The 17,803-nt window shown below is 50.7% G+C and overlaps 1 protein-coding gene across 1 annotated transcript in view; it reads left to right on the top strand.

The window, feature by feature from the left end:
- Positions 1–6,759: 6,759 nt before the first annotated feature.
- COL22A1 (collagen type XXII alpha 1 chain) overlaps positions 6,760–17,803 on the top strand; it is a 210,104-nt gene continuing 199,060 nt past the window's right edge. The window contains exons 1-2 of the mRNA XM_055432494.2: positions 6,760–6,883; positions 10,588–11,154. Of these exons, the coding sequence (XP_055288469.2) occupies positions 6,793–6,883; positions 10,588–11,154 (658 nt within the window). The 5' untranslated portion in view covers positions 6,760–6,792. The remainder of the gene's footprint in view (positions 6,884–10,587; positions 11,155–17,803) is intronic.

Genomic DNA, 17,803 nt, shown 5'->3' on the forward strand with positions numbered 1-17,803 from the left:
CTCTTCAAGAAAATTAGAGATATCAAGGGAACATTTCATGCAAAGATGGTCTCGATAAAGGACAGAAATGGTATGGACCTAACAGAAGCAGAAGATAATAAGAAGAGGTGGCAAGAATACACAGAAGAACTGTACAAAAAAGATCTTCACGACCAAGATAATCACAATGGCGTGATCACTCACCTGGAGCCAGACATCTTGGAATGTGAAGTCAACTGGGCCTTCGAGAGCATCACGACGAACAAAGCCAGTGGAGGTGATGGAATTCCAGTTGAGCTATTTCAAATCCTGAAAGATGATGCTGTGAAAGTGCTGCACTCAATATGCCAGCAAATTTGGAAAACTCAGCAGTGGCCACAGGACTGGAAGAGGTCAGTCTTCATTCCAATCCCAAAGAAAGGCAATGCCAAAGAATGCTCAAACTACAACACAATTGCACTCATCTCACATGCTAGTAAAGTCATGCTGAAAATTCTCCAAGCCAGGCTTCAGCAATATGTGAACCGTGAACTCCCAGATGTTCAAGCAGGTTTTAGAAAAGGGAGAGGAACCAGAGATCAAATTGCCAATATCCACTGGATCATGGAGAAAGCAAGAGAGTTCCAGAAAACCATCTATTTCTGCTTCATTGACTATGCCAAAGCCTTTAACTGTGTGGATCACAAGAAACTGTGGAACATTCTGAAAGAGATGGGAATCCCAGACCACCTGACCTGCCTCTTGAGAAACCTGTATGCAGGTTAGGAAGCAAGCAACAGTCAGAACTGGACATGGAACAACAGACTGGTTCCAAATAGGAAAAGGAGTACATCAAGGTTGTATATTGTCACCCTGTTTATTTAACTTATATGCAGAGTACATCATGAGGAATGCTGGGCTGGAAGAAGTACAAGCTGGAATCAAGATTGCCAGGAGAAATATCAATAACCTCAGATATGCAGATGACACCACCCTTATGGCAGAAAGTGAAGAGGAACTAAAGAGCCTCTTGATGAAAGTGAAAGAGGAGAGTGAAAAGCTTGGCTTGAAGCTCAACATTCAGAAAACAAAGATCATGGCATCTGGTCCCATCACTTCATGGAAATAGATGGGGAAACAGTGGAAACAGTGTCAGACTTTATATTTTGGGGCTCCAAAATCACTGCAGATGCTGATTGTAGCCAGGAAATTAAAAGATGCTTACTCCTTGGAAGGAAAGTTATGACCAACCTAGATAGCATATTAAAAAGCAGAGACATTACTTTGCCAACCAAGGTCCGTCTAGTCAAGGCTATGGTTTTTCCCATGGTCATGTATGGATGTGAGAGTTGGACTGTGAAGAAAGCTGAGCGCCGAAGAATTGATGCTTTTGAACTGTGGTGCTGGAGAAGACTCTTGAGAGTCCCTTGTATTGTAAGGAGATCCAACCAGTCCATTCTAAAGGAGATCAATCCTGGGTGTTGGGACTGATGCTAAAGCTGAAACTCCAATACTTTGGCCACCTCATGCGACGAGTTGACTCACTGGAAAAGACTCTGATGCTGGGAGGGATTGGGGGCAGGAGGAGAAGGGGATGACAGAGAATGAGATGGATGGATGGCATCACCGACTTGATGGACATGAGTTTGAGTGAACTCCGGGAGTTGGTGATGGACAGGGAGGCCTGGCGTGCTGTGATTCATGGGGTCGCAAAGTGTCGGACACGACTGAGCAACTGAACTGAACTGAAAGGGAACTCTAAGTCACAGCCAAACAGAGGGTCTCCCAGGCATGCGAGGCTGGTTCAATGTTTGGAAATCGCTTAATGGAACCCAGCAAGCAGAGAAGGCCCTTCTCTGTCCTCTGGGGGATGTGCGGCTTGGTTTTGGCTATATCCTTTGCTATGTCTGTGTTTCCGTGCTTAAGGAAGAAGTGTTGCTCCAGCCAGATTCCAACATCCTGAGAAGCCCTGTTACGCTTGATTATACCCATGCGCCTGTGACTGCCTGGGACTGAATCCTGGCTACTGGGTGTGTGTCAAGGGCAGGTTTCCTGAGCCCTTTGTGCCTCAGTTTCTTAATCTGTGAAATGGGTCTCATGATACCTGCCTTCCAGATTAGATGAGTTATTATGTATCAAGTCCTGGGAATGACTCTTGGTGTTTAGTAAGCAAGTGATGTATGGTGAGTGTAGGCTTTGGTCATTCAGGCCTGATGGCAGGTGCAGCTCCTACTTTACTGGCCTGGGTGCCTAGCAGAATTGTCTGTGCTCCCTGATCCCAGGTTCGTGTTCAGGAGGGTGGGGCTCGCAGTACTGCCTTGCAGAGAAGATGTTGCTAAAAGGGGCCTGGCTTGCAGCACACACGTTTCCCCAGCCTTTTCTTTAGCAGACCAGACAGCAAGACTGAATTTTCAACTCCCCACATATTCACTGGGACAGAGGTCAGCACAGACTCGCCCTAGGGGAGATTGTTGTGCTGCTGCCATTACTAAGTCACTTCAGTCATGTCCAAATCTGTGCAACCCCATAGACGGCAGCCCACCAGGCTCCCCTGTCCCTGGGATTCTCCAGGCAAGAACACTGGAGTGGGTTGCCATTTCCTTCTCCAATGCAGGAAAGTGAAAAGTGAAAGTGAGGTCGCTCAGTTGTGCTCGACTCTTAGCGACGCCATGGACTGCAGCCTACCAGGCTCCTCCGTCCATGGGATTTTCCAGCAAGAGTACTGGAGTGGGGTGCCATTGCCTAAGGAGTAGTTATTTCTGAGTCCTGTGGACCTGCTTTCACATGCAGCTCTACCCTTCACCAACTGGGTGTGCTGGGGGCATCTCCCTGCTTGTCAGCCTTGGCTTGCTAGCCTGTGAATGGGAGATGCAGGTGTCCACACCATGGGGCTGTTCTAGAGATGGGACCTGTGATATATACAGCGTGGAGCCTCTACAGTGACGCCGGGTTTTACCCAGGTACAGGGACCCTTGGGCTTCCCAGGTGGCGCTAGTGGTAAAGATGCAGGTAGACATAAGAGATACAGGTTCAGTCCCTGAGTCGGGAAGATCCCCTGGAGGAGGGCATGGCAGCCCGCTCCAGTATTCTTTCCTGGAGGATCCCATGGACAGAGGAGCCTGGAGGGCTACAGTCCATGCGGTCACGGAGAGTCAGACACGACTGAGTGTCGTAGCATGCACACGTGCACAGGGACCCTTGGATGGTGATGGGCTGCAGAAGCAGGTGGGGTTCGAGTCCCTGCCCTGGCTTCTGTTGCTGACACGGCCTTAAGGTTGTGCTAAAGCTTCACTTGCAGGTTTCTCTTTTTTGTTTTTAAGATTTATTTCTTTGTTTTTGCTTTCACCGAGTCTTTGTTACTATGCACCAGCTTTCTGTAGTTGCAGTGAGTGGGGGCTCCTCGCTGGTTGCGGTGGGCTGGCGTCTCATTGCAGTGGCTTCTCTTGTTGCAGAGCACAGGCTCTCCGCGGGCTCAGCGGCTGTGGCTCTCTGGCTCTATGCTGGCTCAGTAGTTGTACTCACGGGCTCAGTTGCCTTGTAGCAGGTGGGGTCTTCCCGGAGCAGGGATCGAACCAGTGTCTCCTGCATGGGCAGGTGCATTCTTAACTGCTGGACCACCTGGGAAGCCCTTACTTGCAGTTTTCTTATTTAATCCCCTTGCAGCAACCCTGTAACGTGGGTTCTGTTCGTATCTCACTCCTCAGTGAGGATGCTAAGGTGCAGAAAGTTTAGGTTGCTCTCTGAGATTGCAGACTTGGTGGCTGACGGGGATTCGCACCACCAGGCACTCTGGGTTGAGGTTCTACCCTCCCGACCTTCCGGCGAGGTCTGCCCCCATCTGTATCTGCCCCCATTGACGGAAGCTGCTTTTCTCTTAGTGGCGCTGGCAGGTGATGGAGCTGTGAGAGGGCTGAGTGTGCTGACCTGAGGCCTGGGATTTGGGGTCAGCCCAGGTGTGGGGATGCTCCTGGGTTGTTACAGAATCTGCTGCCTGTTTCACAGTCAGGCCAACCAGTTCACCCTCACTAGAGAGAACCACTCCTGAGATCTCTTCTTCTTATAAGGACACTAATTTATTGTGGGGAACACAACCTCATAACCTCATCTAAACCTAAGTATCTTCCAAAAGGGGCTTCTCAGGTGGCTCTGACCATAAAGAATCTGCCTACAGGGAAGGAGACCTGGGTTCAGTCACTGGGTTGGGAAGATCCCCTGGAGGAGGGCATGGCAATCCACTCCAGTTTTCTTGCCTGAAGAATTCCATGGACAGAGGAGCCTGGTGGGCTACAGTCCATGGGTCACAGAGTCAGAGACGATTGAGACCACACACACACACCTTCCAACGAGCCCACTTCCAAACACCATCACACTTGGGATTGAGGTTTCAACGTGTGAATTTGGGGGGACATGATTTAGTCCAGAGAAAAGGGCCTGGACAAACATTTGTAGATGGTAGGTGAAGAGAAAGGGAGGGTGGGAAGTTGCCAGGAGGGACCACTCAGTGTGCCCCAGGATCCACTGGGCTCTCCATTCCCCTAAACTGTCATCTGAATTCAGTGTCCTGTGGATGCTGTGATAAATCATACAGCAATTTTAGCAAAGAAGATTTATTATCTTAAAGTGCTCAAGATCAGAATTCCAAAATGGGTCTCACTGGGATAAAATCAAGGGGTGGCAGGGCTGTCCCCTTTGAAGTCCAGAGGGGAGAATTCGTTCCTTGCCTCTTCCAGCTTCCAGAGGTCAGTTGCATTCCGTGGCTTGTGGACCCTTCCTCTGTCTTCAGAGACAACAATGGCTGAGCAAGTCTTTCTCATGCTGCCATCTCTCTGTGTTCTGACCCAGATTCTTCCTTTTGGAAGGACCCCTGTGAGTACATGGCGCCCACCCAGATACTCCAAGTTATCTCCATATTTTAAGGTCAGGCGATTAGCTGTGTGTTGTTATTCTTTTTAGCGTTAACTTATTCTTTGTTTCTTTCATTTCCTTGTGTATTTATTGGCTGCGCTGGGTGTTTGCTGCGGTGTGTAGGCTTCTCCAGTTGGAGCACACAGGCTCTCTAGAGAGGCGTGTGGGCTCAGCAGTTGTGGCGTATGGGTTTAGTTGCCCTGTGGCATGTGTGGTCTTCATTCCCCAACCAGGGATTGAATCCATGTCCCCGGCGTTGGAAGATAAACTCTTAACCACTGGCCCATCAAGGAAGTCATGATTTGCAATCTTAATTCCACCTGTAACTGACATTCTTCCTTGCTATGTAGCGTAACATATTCACAGAGATAAGGATATGGACATCATTTATAAGGTTTATTGTAATAAAAAGTATATAAAATAACATTTACCATTTTAAGTGTGTGACTGTAGCATCACGTTCATTCAGATATTGCATAAACATCAGCACTATTTCTGGAACATTTTCATTACCCCAGACTGAAACCCTATAACCATAAAGCAGTAACAGAAGATGTCTTACTGCGTATTTAGGCCTTTCTTTAATTCCCTTCAGCAGTGACTTGTGGTTTTCAGTGTACAAGTCTTGGACCTCCTTGGTTCAGTTTATTCCTAAGTATTTCATGCTATTTTTTGATGCTATTGTAAATAAAATTCTTTTCCTTAATTTCTCTATGGATTGTTCATTGATACTGGACAGAAATGCAGCAGATTTTTGAATGTTGATTTTTTTTGATTCTGCAACTTTGCTGAATTTGTTTATTGGTTCTAAGGGCTTTTTGTGAGCTTTTAGGGTTTCTTCCACGTGGTAACTGTCATCTCACCTTCTCCTGAAATGGTCACAGGACAGGCCGCCTCCTGATCCTGAGCCCCATACACACCCCTTCCCTCTGTCAGTGTCACTAGCCTACCTTGCTCTGGCCCATGTCTTTCTTACCTGTCTCCCAGGTGTCAGCGAGTGTGGATGTGGTGACATTTATCTGCCTGCCCTCAGAACCTGTCACACGAGGGCCACTGGCAAATATTCGTGAATGAATAAATGAATGGCAACATCTATAAGTAGTTTCCTTTTCCTGGATCTTGGCATTAGCCATGACAAACAGTTTTTGAAACGGCCATCCACATGAAAACAAAATACACAAAATGGGAAATCATTTAGTTAATAAACCTCAATGGATCAAAGAAATGCATTGAAAGCAAGAAGGGATATTGAGTTGGCAAAGATCAAAGGAATCGTGCCACTCTGCGTGGTCAGGAACGCAGTGAGGGGGCACCCACACACACACTCCTACACTGCTGGAGGCAACGAAAACAGTGCAGCCTTTTTGCAAAGCAGTTTGACAGTTCTTACCAGGGCCCTTTCAAAACCCATAGGACGAGCCCCAAGTATTTTCCTGTAAATCTATTATAAGAAAATAACTGAATATGGGCAAAGAGATGTCCTCTTGTGACATGCTAAACAAATAAAGCAGCCTATTAACGTCTAAAAGTAGAAAATACGATCAGAATAATGATGTTAGTGTCACAGGTCATAGCCTTAGGGAGTAGATAACAGGAGGCCTGCAGGTTATTAATTAATTTGCATCTGCTAATGGATGGATGGGGACCGGAGAGATGGATGAATCAGGGATCAGGAGGTAACATTGAGCTTTGCTCTTAGAAAGTCACACCTTTGGCTGTGTGAAAAATTGAGTCTCAGCAGTGAAGAGGGTTGGGAGGCTGGTTCTGGGGAATTCCTCCCATGAGGGGGTCCAGAGGTTACCTCTGTAGTTTCTTAGCGCAAGGGCCCTCCTGTAAAGGTGTTTTTTCTCCACACAGGACATGTTCCAGTAGACCCTCACGGCGTCTCTTCCTGGCCAAGAAGTGCTGGTTCCCAAGCACGAGAGAGCCATGGGCCGCCTGCGAGGGAGCGTCGTGGCCTGCCTCCTGTGGATGCTGCTGCTTTGGAGTGGGGACCGTGGCTGTCAGGCCCAGAGGGCAGGTAGGGCCATAGGCGGAATACAGAGCAGTGGGTGTATGTCCATACGTGTGTGGGTGTGGGTCATCCCAGGTGTGGTGTCCACTGTCCCCCAGCCAGTGTGAGTCACAATCAGCCATGCCACTGGGGTGTGTGTACATGTGAGAGAGTGAACACATGTCTGCGGTCGATCATACAACGTTTTGAGGGTGTGTCTCTGTTGACCACATACACAGTGCGGGGACAGCAGTGGGGTTAGCATCCTGCTGCCTTGTCCGGGCCCTGAGAGAACCTTGGGCCACAGCCTGAGGGGCACTGAGTGCCCTGGAGTCCAGCCTAAAGGGGTGGCCGGGACAGTGAGCGGCCAGGAAGTGGGGAAGTTATGGGAGCAGAGACAGCCTGGGCAGGAGGGGTAAGAAGTGACAGGATGGTTTGCCCACCCATCTGAGGAGGAGTCACGGTCCGTGGGGTACCTGGGGAAGGAGTCAGGGACGGCAGCGGCTTGGTCTATCATGGCATCTAGCCCCGAGCCTGCATGCTGGGTCTGCAGTACACAGCTGGACCTGGTCTCAGGGAGAGAACTGCCGCTGGATGGCGGGGTGTGAAACGCTGCCCCATTTACAGATAAGGAACTGAGGCAACAGATGTACAGTATTGGATAAAAACTATGTAAACCGCAAGGATTTACTGTGCAGTCCAGGGGACTATATTCAATATCTTGTAGTGACTTATAATGGAAAAGAATTTTTAAAAAGACTATAGATCGATACATAAATATGCATAAGCAGATCACTTTGCTCTAAGCCCTGAAACTAATACAATATTGTAAATCAACTATACTTTGATTTTTAAAAATGTTGGAAAAAAAGAGAGACCCCACCCCAACGCCCCACTCCTGCCCCTGTGAAGTTGAAGGAATGGGCAGGGCTGAGCTAGAGTCAAGCTGTTTATCTGAGCCCTCCAAAGAAGAGGAAAACAACAACCCCAAAAGGCTTGCGTTTCTCCATCACTTTACAAAGGTCTATTCTGCCTGCGACTCATAAAGCTGGGGTAGCTAGACAGACAGTGATGAGTGTGGACATCCTGTTTTCTGTGTGGGGAACACGGGCCTTTCGAGGAGATTTCTGTGTGCCCTGGGACAGCTGCAAGTGCCCAGTTGGCACCAGGATTATCAAATTCAGAAGTGGGGAGACCTGAGGACCTTCTGTCTCCACCTCCATTTCATGGAGTGGAAAGCACTCTGCAGGGTCACCAGGCCCCTGCGCATGGCAGGACCAAGGCCAGAAACCAGGGGCCCTCCCGCCTCATTGCCCTTCATGCTCACCTGCCCACAACCTCACTTGTGCCCTGGCCTCCAGAGAAAGTGGCCCCGTGGTGAGGCCTCACGCACGAATGAACCTTCTGCCGCCTACAACCACATCACCTCAACGGTTAGAGCCGTGGGCAGCAATCACCCCGATCAGGCTGGAACATCACTGTCCCAAAGGCAAAAGGATGACCTTTTGTGTCCAGGGGAAAAACTCTCCAAGAGTTTTCTCTGAGTCCACACATCTGGGCAAACACACTTCGAAAGCTCTAATCCTGTTAGGGGATCTGTTCTGTGAAGGCAGGGGTTCACCTCGGCTTCTCAGCCAATTGGACTTGGATTTTAAAACACTAGAGGGGGTATATTATCATAAGTGACCAGTCCAGGTTCGACGCATAAATTTTCCTCTGTTCATTTCTTTGCATTTGTGCTTTTTTAATAAAATTCTTTTTTAGAAATAAAATAAAATAAAATGATTGATAAAAAAAAATACTAGAGGGGAAGGCAGACGTGGAAAATTCAAGGGGTGCGCTGGAGCAGGGTGGGATGAGGACGTATGCGTGTGTGCGTGTGTGTGTGCGTGTGTGTGTGTAAATATACCTAGCTTTATTATTTTTGTTTTTTGAACTTAATGCCTTGTGTGTAAACACAAGATCAGGACTACACAGAACTCATGGCTACTACTACAATTCACTCATGGCTCTGCTTGCCAGAAAGAAGCAATGATTCTTTTTGTAGCGTCTCTCCTCAGTACACAGTTGTACACACAGACACACACACACACAGACACACACACACGTGCTTTTCATACCTAATGATAGATGATAGAGTGAAAAATGCATCCACATTGGTGAATGCGGCAGTGATAGAGTGGAAGGTCTATCCATGTTGGTAAACATGGTCGTAACCGTGGTGGCCACCTGGCGTTCCACTGAGTGATGCAGGCGGAGTATTGTTTAAGCGGTCCTTATGCGTACCCGTGAAGGCAGGCTCCGGGATTTTGCTTGGCAGTGCTGCCGTGAACTTCCTTACAGCTTTACTTTTGCCCTTTCTATTTATCTGCTGTTTTTCTTTAAGTAAATCACTGAATCTGGAATTGGCGGATTCAAAGATACAAGGCTTTTAGGACTCTGACAATGGGGGTGACAAACCCCAGACTCACTCCTTGAGCCCATAAAGGCATTCTCCTTACATCCTCACTGGCCACCACAGTCAATATTTTTATTTTTGCCAACTGGACGTTTTAACAAAGTGCCATCTGTCTTTTTTTTAAAAAATTTATTTTCACTGATCAACTGTCTGTGCCAAGTGTTTCCAGAAGCCTGATCCACTGCTCCTGTTGTCATGGCCAAGACTCAGATTCTGGAAAAATCGAGGCAAGGGCATTTTGATGATTCCCCTGTCTACTTGTGCATCACTTTGAAGTTTAGAGAACACTTTTCTTCCTATTATCTAACTGTAAAATGGGGACCAGCAAGCTCTCTGCACAGGGCTGCCCTGTGGATCAGAAATAAATTATAGTGCCGCATTTTATTTAATCAAAAGTGTCATATAGCGTATATAAAGTTTATATTTGTAAAATTATGAGCATATTTTTATAAAGCACGGTAGACTTTCTAAAATATATGAATGCAATCCATTTTATATGATTTCTAATAGTGAGACACTGTGAACTGTTTAACTATCTGACAGGAGAGGACTGGCTAAATAAATTATGTTCATCCCTGCGGTGGAATCTCTGCAGCCATGGAAACCAGCATTATCACACTGGAAATGGGCTCCTGAAGCATCACTGGGTGCTGGGAACCAGCTTATATATCAGTGCCATGGGCACAGGCCCGCTTCTGCCAACAGCATAATAAATACACCGTGGCTTAGCAGTAGTTATCTCTGCCCAGATGGAAATATGAGCATTTGAAGGCTTTTTGGATTGCCTTTTGCAGGTTTGAAAGACAATGAAGTCACTTTTGAACCAGCATAGTAGGAGGAGTAGTCAGTAGTGTTACATGACTATTATTCACTTACGTGAATATATCTGTAACCTATATATAATCATATATACTTATATACAGTACATAATATATAATATATATAATTATGTTATTTATTTGTATAAATAATATATAAATTATCTATAGTATATAATATATATTTATACGTTATTCACTATATATATGTGAGTGTACATATTAACTGTATACGTAGTCAGGTGAACTTCACAGCAATCCTGGGGAGACTCCCCATCACATGGCTTTTAGGGAACAAGGTTGGGGCTTTAAGGGGGCAGCCCAGCCCTCCTCCCTTCCCTCCGCCCCCCTCCACCCCACGGAGCGGGCGGGGCCTGGAGGCAGGTCTCGGGGACCCGGGGTGACCACCCCTCCAGCCCCCCGCAAGGACCCTGCCTTTCCCGTTGCCCCTGTAGGTTGCAAAACCGTCCACTACGACCTGGTGTTCCTGCTGGACTCCTCCTCGAGCGTGGGCAAGGAGAATTTCGAGAAGGTCCGGCAGTGGGTGGCCAACCTGGTGGACACGTTCGAGGTGGGCCCGGAGCGCACGCGGGTGGGCGTGGTGCGCTACAGCGACCGCCCGGCCACGGCCTTCGAGCTGGGCCGCTTCGGCTCGCGGGCCGCGGTGCGCGCGGCGGCGCGGCAGCTGGCCTACCACGGCGGCCACACGCACACGGGCGACGCGCTGCGCTTCATCACGCGCCACAGCTTCGCGCCGCGCGCCGGCGGCCGCCCTGGGGACCGCGCCTTCAAGCAGGTGGCCATCCTGCTGACCGACGGCCGCAGCCAGGACCTGGTGCTGCCCGCCGCCACGGCCGCGCGCCGCGCCGGCATCCGCATCTTTGCCGTGGGCGTGGGCGAGGCGCTGCGCGAGGAGCTGGAGGAGATCGCCTCCGAGCCCACGGCGGCGCACGTCTTCCACGTGTCCGACTTCGATGCCATCGACAAGATCCGGGGCAAGCTGCGGCGCCGCCTATGCGAGAGTGAGTGGGGGCCGTGCCCGGGGCGGGCGGGGCGGGGAGCAGACCCAGCTTCCAGGCAGAGGCGGGCCTGAGGACACCCGGCGGCTTCTCTGCTGCTCAGGAACCGGGAAACCCTCGCGCACCCACCCCCAGCGTGCACAACCCACCCCCTCCCCTCAGGGTACCCTGGGCCCTGTGCCTTGGGCCCTGAGTCCAGGGAAAGAAAGTTCAAGAGGGCTGGGTCCTAAACCCCATCCAGCCTCAGAGTTTGGTTACATGTCTTTGGGTGGAGCTTCATGCATACTCAGTTTGGTTACATGTCTCTGGTTGCAGTTCCATATCTGCCATGGGGACCATGCACTGGCTTCTCAGGGCCCTTGAGTCAGGGCAGGTGCTTGCAGAGGCCTTGCCCAAGCACCTGCTCGCAGAGGTGAGAGATCCTGCCGGGTCCTGCCCCTCTCCTGAGGTGTCACAGTGAAAGATCATGAAAGAACGGGGCACAGACTGCCTTCAGGAACTGTCCCCGGCAAGCCCAAGGCAGCCACTTCAAGATGATGGCTGCCACTGGTCCCAGAGGCCAGGGGCTCTTGACCTGTTGCTCTCTGAGATCACCCCAGGCCTCCAAGTTATTTGTCTGGAATCTTGACTGTGGCTGGGGCTGGGGGGATGAGAGAGGGGAGAGTGTGTGGGTGGAGTGGGGGGACAACTGGGCAGAGAGCCAGGGGCCTCTCGGGCTCTGACCTGGGTGCTGACCTCAAGATTCTAGTGGGGTCATCCTGAGGCCAGCCCCCTCTCCAGGACAGGAGGGGCTGGAGTGGGTTTCTCCCGTGCCAGCCTTTCCCCAGCTTCAGCCTGTGCCTGCTTCACTGGGGTGACATTCCTTCCTTGCCGGTAACTTCCCTCTCCAGGGCCCAGGTGGGGGCAGGGAGCAGCGTCAGCCTCTGTCTTACTGACTTCTCTGGGGGACTGAGGCCTGGGTCAGGGAGCCCCGAGGGTCCCACCTAGACAGGGGCAGGAGGCTGGAGCAGTGGAGGAGGGACTGACAGTGGGAACAGCTGGCCAGAGCTGCAAGGACCTGGTCTCAGGGATGGGCCGGCCTTGCAGCTAAGCCTTGTCTGAGACCTGATGCTTCTTTCCGTTTCTTTAGCACTCTGTGGCTTTTTCTCTGTGTTGACTCTCTTAATCTCCACTTATTCACAGGTTCTTACTGGGAATCTGTTTTTGTGTAGCCTTGTGAGAGTCCCTTGGACTGCAAGGAGATCCAACCAGTCCATTCTAAGGGAGATCGATCCTGGATGTTCATTGGAAGGACTGATGCTGAAGCTGAAACTCCAATACTTTGGCCTCCTCATGCAACGAGTTGACTCAATGGAAAAGACTCTGATGCTGGGAAAGGTTGGGGGCCGGAGGAGAAGGGGACGACAGAGAATGAGATGGCTGGATGGCATCACCGACTCTGTGGACATGAGTTTGAGTGAACTCTGAGAGTTGGTGATGGACAGGGAAGCCTGGCGTGCTGTGATTCATGGGGTCGCGGAGAGTCGGACACGACTGAGCGACTGAACTGAACTGAACTGTGCTGATTCCTGGGCCGACAGAAAAAGATAAGACACAGCCCTTGCCCTCAGGCTTTCCTTATCTGTGGTTGTTCAGCCTCTAAGTCGTGTCCGATTCTTTGCAACCCCATGGACTGCAGCACGCCAGGATCCCCTGTCCTTCACCGTCTCCTGGAGTTTGCTCAGACCCATGTCCACTGAGTCAGTGATGCCATCCAGCCATCTCATCCTGCCATACCCTTCTGCTGCCTTCCGTCTTTCTCAGCATCAGGGTCTTTTCTAGTGAGTTGACCCTTCACATCAGGTGGCCAAAGTATTGGAGCTTCAGCATCAGTCCTTCCAAGGAATATTTAGGATTGATTTCCTTTAGGATGGACTGGTTGGATCTCCTTGCTGTCCAAGGCATTCTCAAGAGGCTTCTCTAGCACCACAGTTCGAAAGCATCAATTCTTCAGCGCTCAGCCTTCTTTATGGTCCACACATGACTACTGGGAAAGCCATAGCTTTGACTAGATGGACCTTTGTTAGCAAAGTAATGTCTTTGCTTTTTAATATACTGTCTAGGTTTGTCATAGCTTTTTTCCAAAGAGTAAGCGTCTTTTAATTTCATGTCTGCAGTCAGCATCTGCAGTGATTTTGAAGCCTAAGAAAATGAAATCTGTTCCTCATCTAGATATTGGGAAAGACACCAAAAAAAGGAATGTGGTGGGTGAGGTCCTGCTGTGGTTTTGGTGGATGGTGACCTTGAGAATGAGGAAGGGCTTCCTGGAGGAGGTGGCACTTAGTTTAGAAGAAAGAACACACGCTTCAGGATGAGATGGCAACGTTTAGTCAATGAAATATAATGATTGGAGGAAAGGAACAGAGTGGGGGCTGGTGGCTTTGTGTGATTGTCAAGACCTGGATAAAGGGGGGCCTTGTGTGCATGGGGAAGTATTGAGGGTTCTGGGCAGGACGTGACATGGTCAGATCTTTGTGGAGAAAGGAATGCTGGCTGGTTAGTGAGCCCCTTCTCAAGACAGCTGGGCAACTTCAGAGAATGGTGTTGAGGGTGGATGCCCAGGCCTGTTTTACAGATGAGGAAAGGGATGCCCAGAGGGTTAAGGGCCACTCACCTGCTCCGTAGGGTGCAGTTCACTGGCTGTGGACTTCCATAGTGACTTCATTTGACCCTCGTTACAGCCTCCTAAGATACAGATGCTCCCCTTCTTGCTGAATGCTGAGATCCAGGGGGGCACAGCTGCAAGGCCTGCGGGGCCCTCAGCAGCAGTCCAGAGAGGTGATGGCACCACGTCAGGAAGAGGAGGAAGGGAGGATGAGCTCCTCCAGCAAGGCCAGGTGGAGACTTGATGTAGGTGGATATGGCCAGAAATACCGGCTGACAAGAGGCGGGCCCTCGGACCCAGGTGCAGCCAAGGGGCAGTCATCCAGCCTGGTGACTCAAGGTCTATAAGCACCCAGTTGACCCCCCCTCCCCAGCCTTTCTTCATGCTGGCAGCTTGAGTTCAAAGTGGTTCTTCGTCGTGGCAGAGCAGAATCTAGATTTTGAAGAGGTTCCCCCTCCCAGGGGATGGTTTTGGGAATGGTTTGGACAACCCTGGAGAGGTCAGATCACTGGATCGTGTTGCCCAGGTAATAAAATGGCAGTGTGGGCACAGAATCTGGGTCGTCAGCCTCTGCCCACAGGCCTCATCCCCCTGTGCCCCTAGAACACAGATTTCACCACCACTGACCCTGGGTCTGAGTCAGGGACAATGATCACAGGTAACAGAAAACCCCACTGTAACTTGCTGAAGGAGTAAGGCACATGGACATCACCCAGGATGCAAAGGCCAGAAGTCGGGCAGCCCTGAGCGGAGACCAAGCCCTCTTACTCTCCTGTTGCTCTGCTCGCTTTCGTGTTAATTCTGTTCTTGGCAGATTTGTGTGTCAGGGTCCGGCAGTGACCAGTGTGGATGGAAGAGGTGCTGATGAGGTTCTGTTTGGAGGAGACTGAGGTCAGGGAGGGAGAGGGAGGCACCAGGAGCCAGCGGCAGGAGCAGGGATGGCAGGGAGCCGGGCCCCTGGGTGGGGAGGGTCTGCCCATCACGCGCTCTGGTCTTCTCGTCTTGGGGACGATCGCGGCGGCCCGCTCGGCTGTGACCCAGAGGGAGCAGGAAAGGAGTCCCTGCCTCACTCCCTGCCCGCCCGGCTGGCTGACCTCATCCCACAGCAGCCAGCGAAGGGGCTGGGTGACACAGGCCTGAGCAGGACAGAGAAAGAGCAGGTGTGGGTTGGACCCAGGAAAGGAGAGGGTGACCCCACAGGCTTGGACTCGTCTAGCTGGATGCCTGTAGGCTCTGTGACTGTCCCCAGCTGATCACTGTAACCTTGGAGTGAAGGCAGGCTGACTCTCTGGGCCTGAACCGTAGGACCCTGTTTGACATTGAGGAGTGGGGTCAGTTACTGCCTCTCCTCCCTGGAGGAAAGGGGTCTGACCCCGGCAAGAACACCAGGGACCAGACCTAAGGGGAAAGGATGCAGGTCCAGCCTGCCAGCATGTCACGCATCTGCTGTGGAAATGTCAGGAGAAAGTCAGGACTCTCCCTCGCAGGCTTCTCCACATGCCTGAATGGAGGGAAGAGTCGAGTTATTCTTAGTCATCTGAAGGGAATCCGGTTCGTAAATACAGCTGGAGGCTGAGAGGGTCCGCTCTATTCTGGAGACTCAGGAAGCAAAATCTCTTCACAATTGCTTCAATTAGAAACAAAGCAAAACAAAACAGAAAGCGAGCAGTATCATAGTGGAAAGCACGTGGTGGGTTAAATCAAGGAGCCCCACAGCATCGAAACAGCCAGAAGTCCCTTGGCATAGGAGGACACCTGCGGGGGATTCACGGTCTGAATCCGGGCTGTTCCCGCAGGGGCTTCTCACTGATGACTGGGGAGATCCGAGAGTAACGATATGGGTTTCCAGTGTCGTGATCATTCAGTCCGTCCAATCCACTCGTTCATTTATTCATTCAACAGCCATGGTGGATTCACACTAATCTGTTCACTCATTCAACTTCAACCCACCCATGCGTTGTAGTTGGCATTGGTTCACTTCAGTCCATCCATCCATCCATCTGTCCACTCATTCATTCATTGAACAGTCACGCACTGAGTGAGTCCACTGCCAGGCACATGCTAGGTGTCCAGGATGCGGTGTTGGAGCTGATGTCCTTCTTGTCCTTGGGAAGCTGCTTCTCCTGGAGGCAGCAGGGAGGTGACAGATTATTATACCACAGACTGTGCATGCTGGTTGCCTCCTGCTGTTTGAAATTTCTGTTAGTTTGTCTGTATCAGAGCTGCCTTCACCCACGGAATACAATCCTCACCAGGGAAAGGCTGTTCCTAGGGGTACCAGTGCCTGGAACGGAGCCTAGGAGGGAGGAGGAGCTGCCTGAATGTTGTTGAAAAAGAAATCAGGGGCAGCAGCCTGCAGTGGATTCTGTGCTGTGCACACTGGAAGCAACTCACGCAATGATCTGCTGCCTCCCAAATGCAAAGACTAAGCATACTCAGCAAATCTGAAATCCTTGCCAACAATAACTGTTTCCCTTGTGTGTATGTTGGTGAGCAGAGAGGAACGACTAGATGTTGAAGGTTGATGAATGTCTGGAAAAGGCAGGCTGGGGTGTGGGGGGTGAGGGGTGAATCATACCTCCTCCCTATGGCAGTCCACATCTGTGGGAGAAGGACCCCAACCTGACTTACAGAGTCGGCGGTTGGTGAACAGCACTAAGAGAGACCGTTGTTCTCTGAGCACCAAATGTTTTGAAGGCTGGGGAGAATATTTGCGTTTTACTCACACTGTGTTCTTACCCAGCCCAGTTGGGGTGGGGGGAAGGGGCGGTGTCAGTGCTCACGATTTGCATGTGGGGAAACTGGTGCCCTGGTCATGCACTGGCCATCATGTGTGGCCAGTGACCAGTCTGTGGCTGGTCCAGACTGAGAAGTGCCTGAGTGCCATACCCACCGGCTTTTGAAAAACAAGGTATGAAAAGAGTGTAAAGCATCTCATGTGTATTTTTATATTAATTGCATATTTAAATGATAGTATTCTGGAAATTTGGGGCTTCCCTTGTAGCTCAGTCAGTAAGAGTCTGCCCACAATGCAGGAGACCTGGGTTGGATTCCTGGGTTGGGAAGATTTCCCCTGGAGAAGGAAATGGCAACCCACTCCAGTATTCTTGCCTGGAGAATCCCATGGACAGAGGAGCCTGGTGGGCTACACCTCATGGGGTCGCAAGAGTCGGACACGACTGAGAGACGAAGCACACAGCACACACACATTCTGGAAATTCAGGGTTCGATACAACATATTCTTAAAAGTAATGTTACCTAGTTCTTTTTACTTTTTTAAAATTGTGGCTGCCAGAAAACTTAACTTTATGTTTGAAGCCTCCATATGAGCGTCTTCCTCCTCCGCTTCCTCCTCCTCCATCTTCTATGATGCTGACGCTGCAGATAGGAACTGAGGTCTGACTGCTTCCAGAGCCCCTGCTTTCCAGCCAGCCCGGCTATAGGAGGGAGGCAGAGCAGTTCGGGGGGACAGAGGGGGAGCTGAGTCCCAGCTCAGCGCACAGGAGGTGAGGGGCCAGTGTCCGGGTGGGTGCCCAGCCCCAGCCCTCAGGCAGCACAGGCTGGGGTGTGGGGCTGTGGCTGCCCTGCTGTGGTCTGGAAGCCCAGCTGGGAGTGACCATGTGAGCAGAGGAGGAGGTGACGCAGGGACAGGACCAGGCCTGGGATTAGGCTGTGCTTTTTCAGGGTGGCCGCTGCAGAAGCTTCTCATTGTCTAAATTGCTCCTGGACCAGCCGTGGACTCGAACTGCCCTTCTGCTTCTCAGGCCTCAGAATGCCATCATCCCTCACTGCTTGGGGCAGAATTCCCATAACCTGCCTCCTAAATCATAGCGGCAAATAGGCCAACTTAGTGCCACCAGCTGATTTTTTTTTTTTTTCTATGCATCTATGGCTTCCTTTCCACGTCAGTCCTCTCGCAGAGTTCGTATTCACAATGCTGATGTGCTTTTACCCTGTGGCCTTTTACCCCGTGGCCACTCCTGGTCCCTCGGTGGGGCGGCTAGTTCA

Source organism: Moschus berezovskii, chromosome 16, assembly GCF_049115385.1.
Source record: "Moschus berezovskii isolate FMDL1 chromosome 16, NW_MosBer_1.0, whole genome shotgun sequence".
Lineage (NCBI taxonomy): Eukaryota > Metazoa > Chordata > Mammalia > Artiodactyla > Moschidae > Moschus > Moschus berezovskii.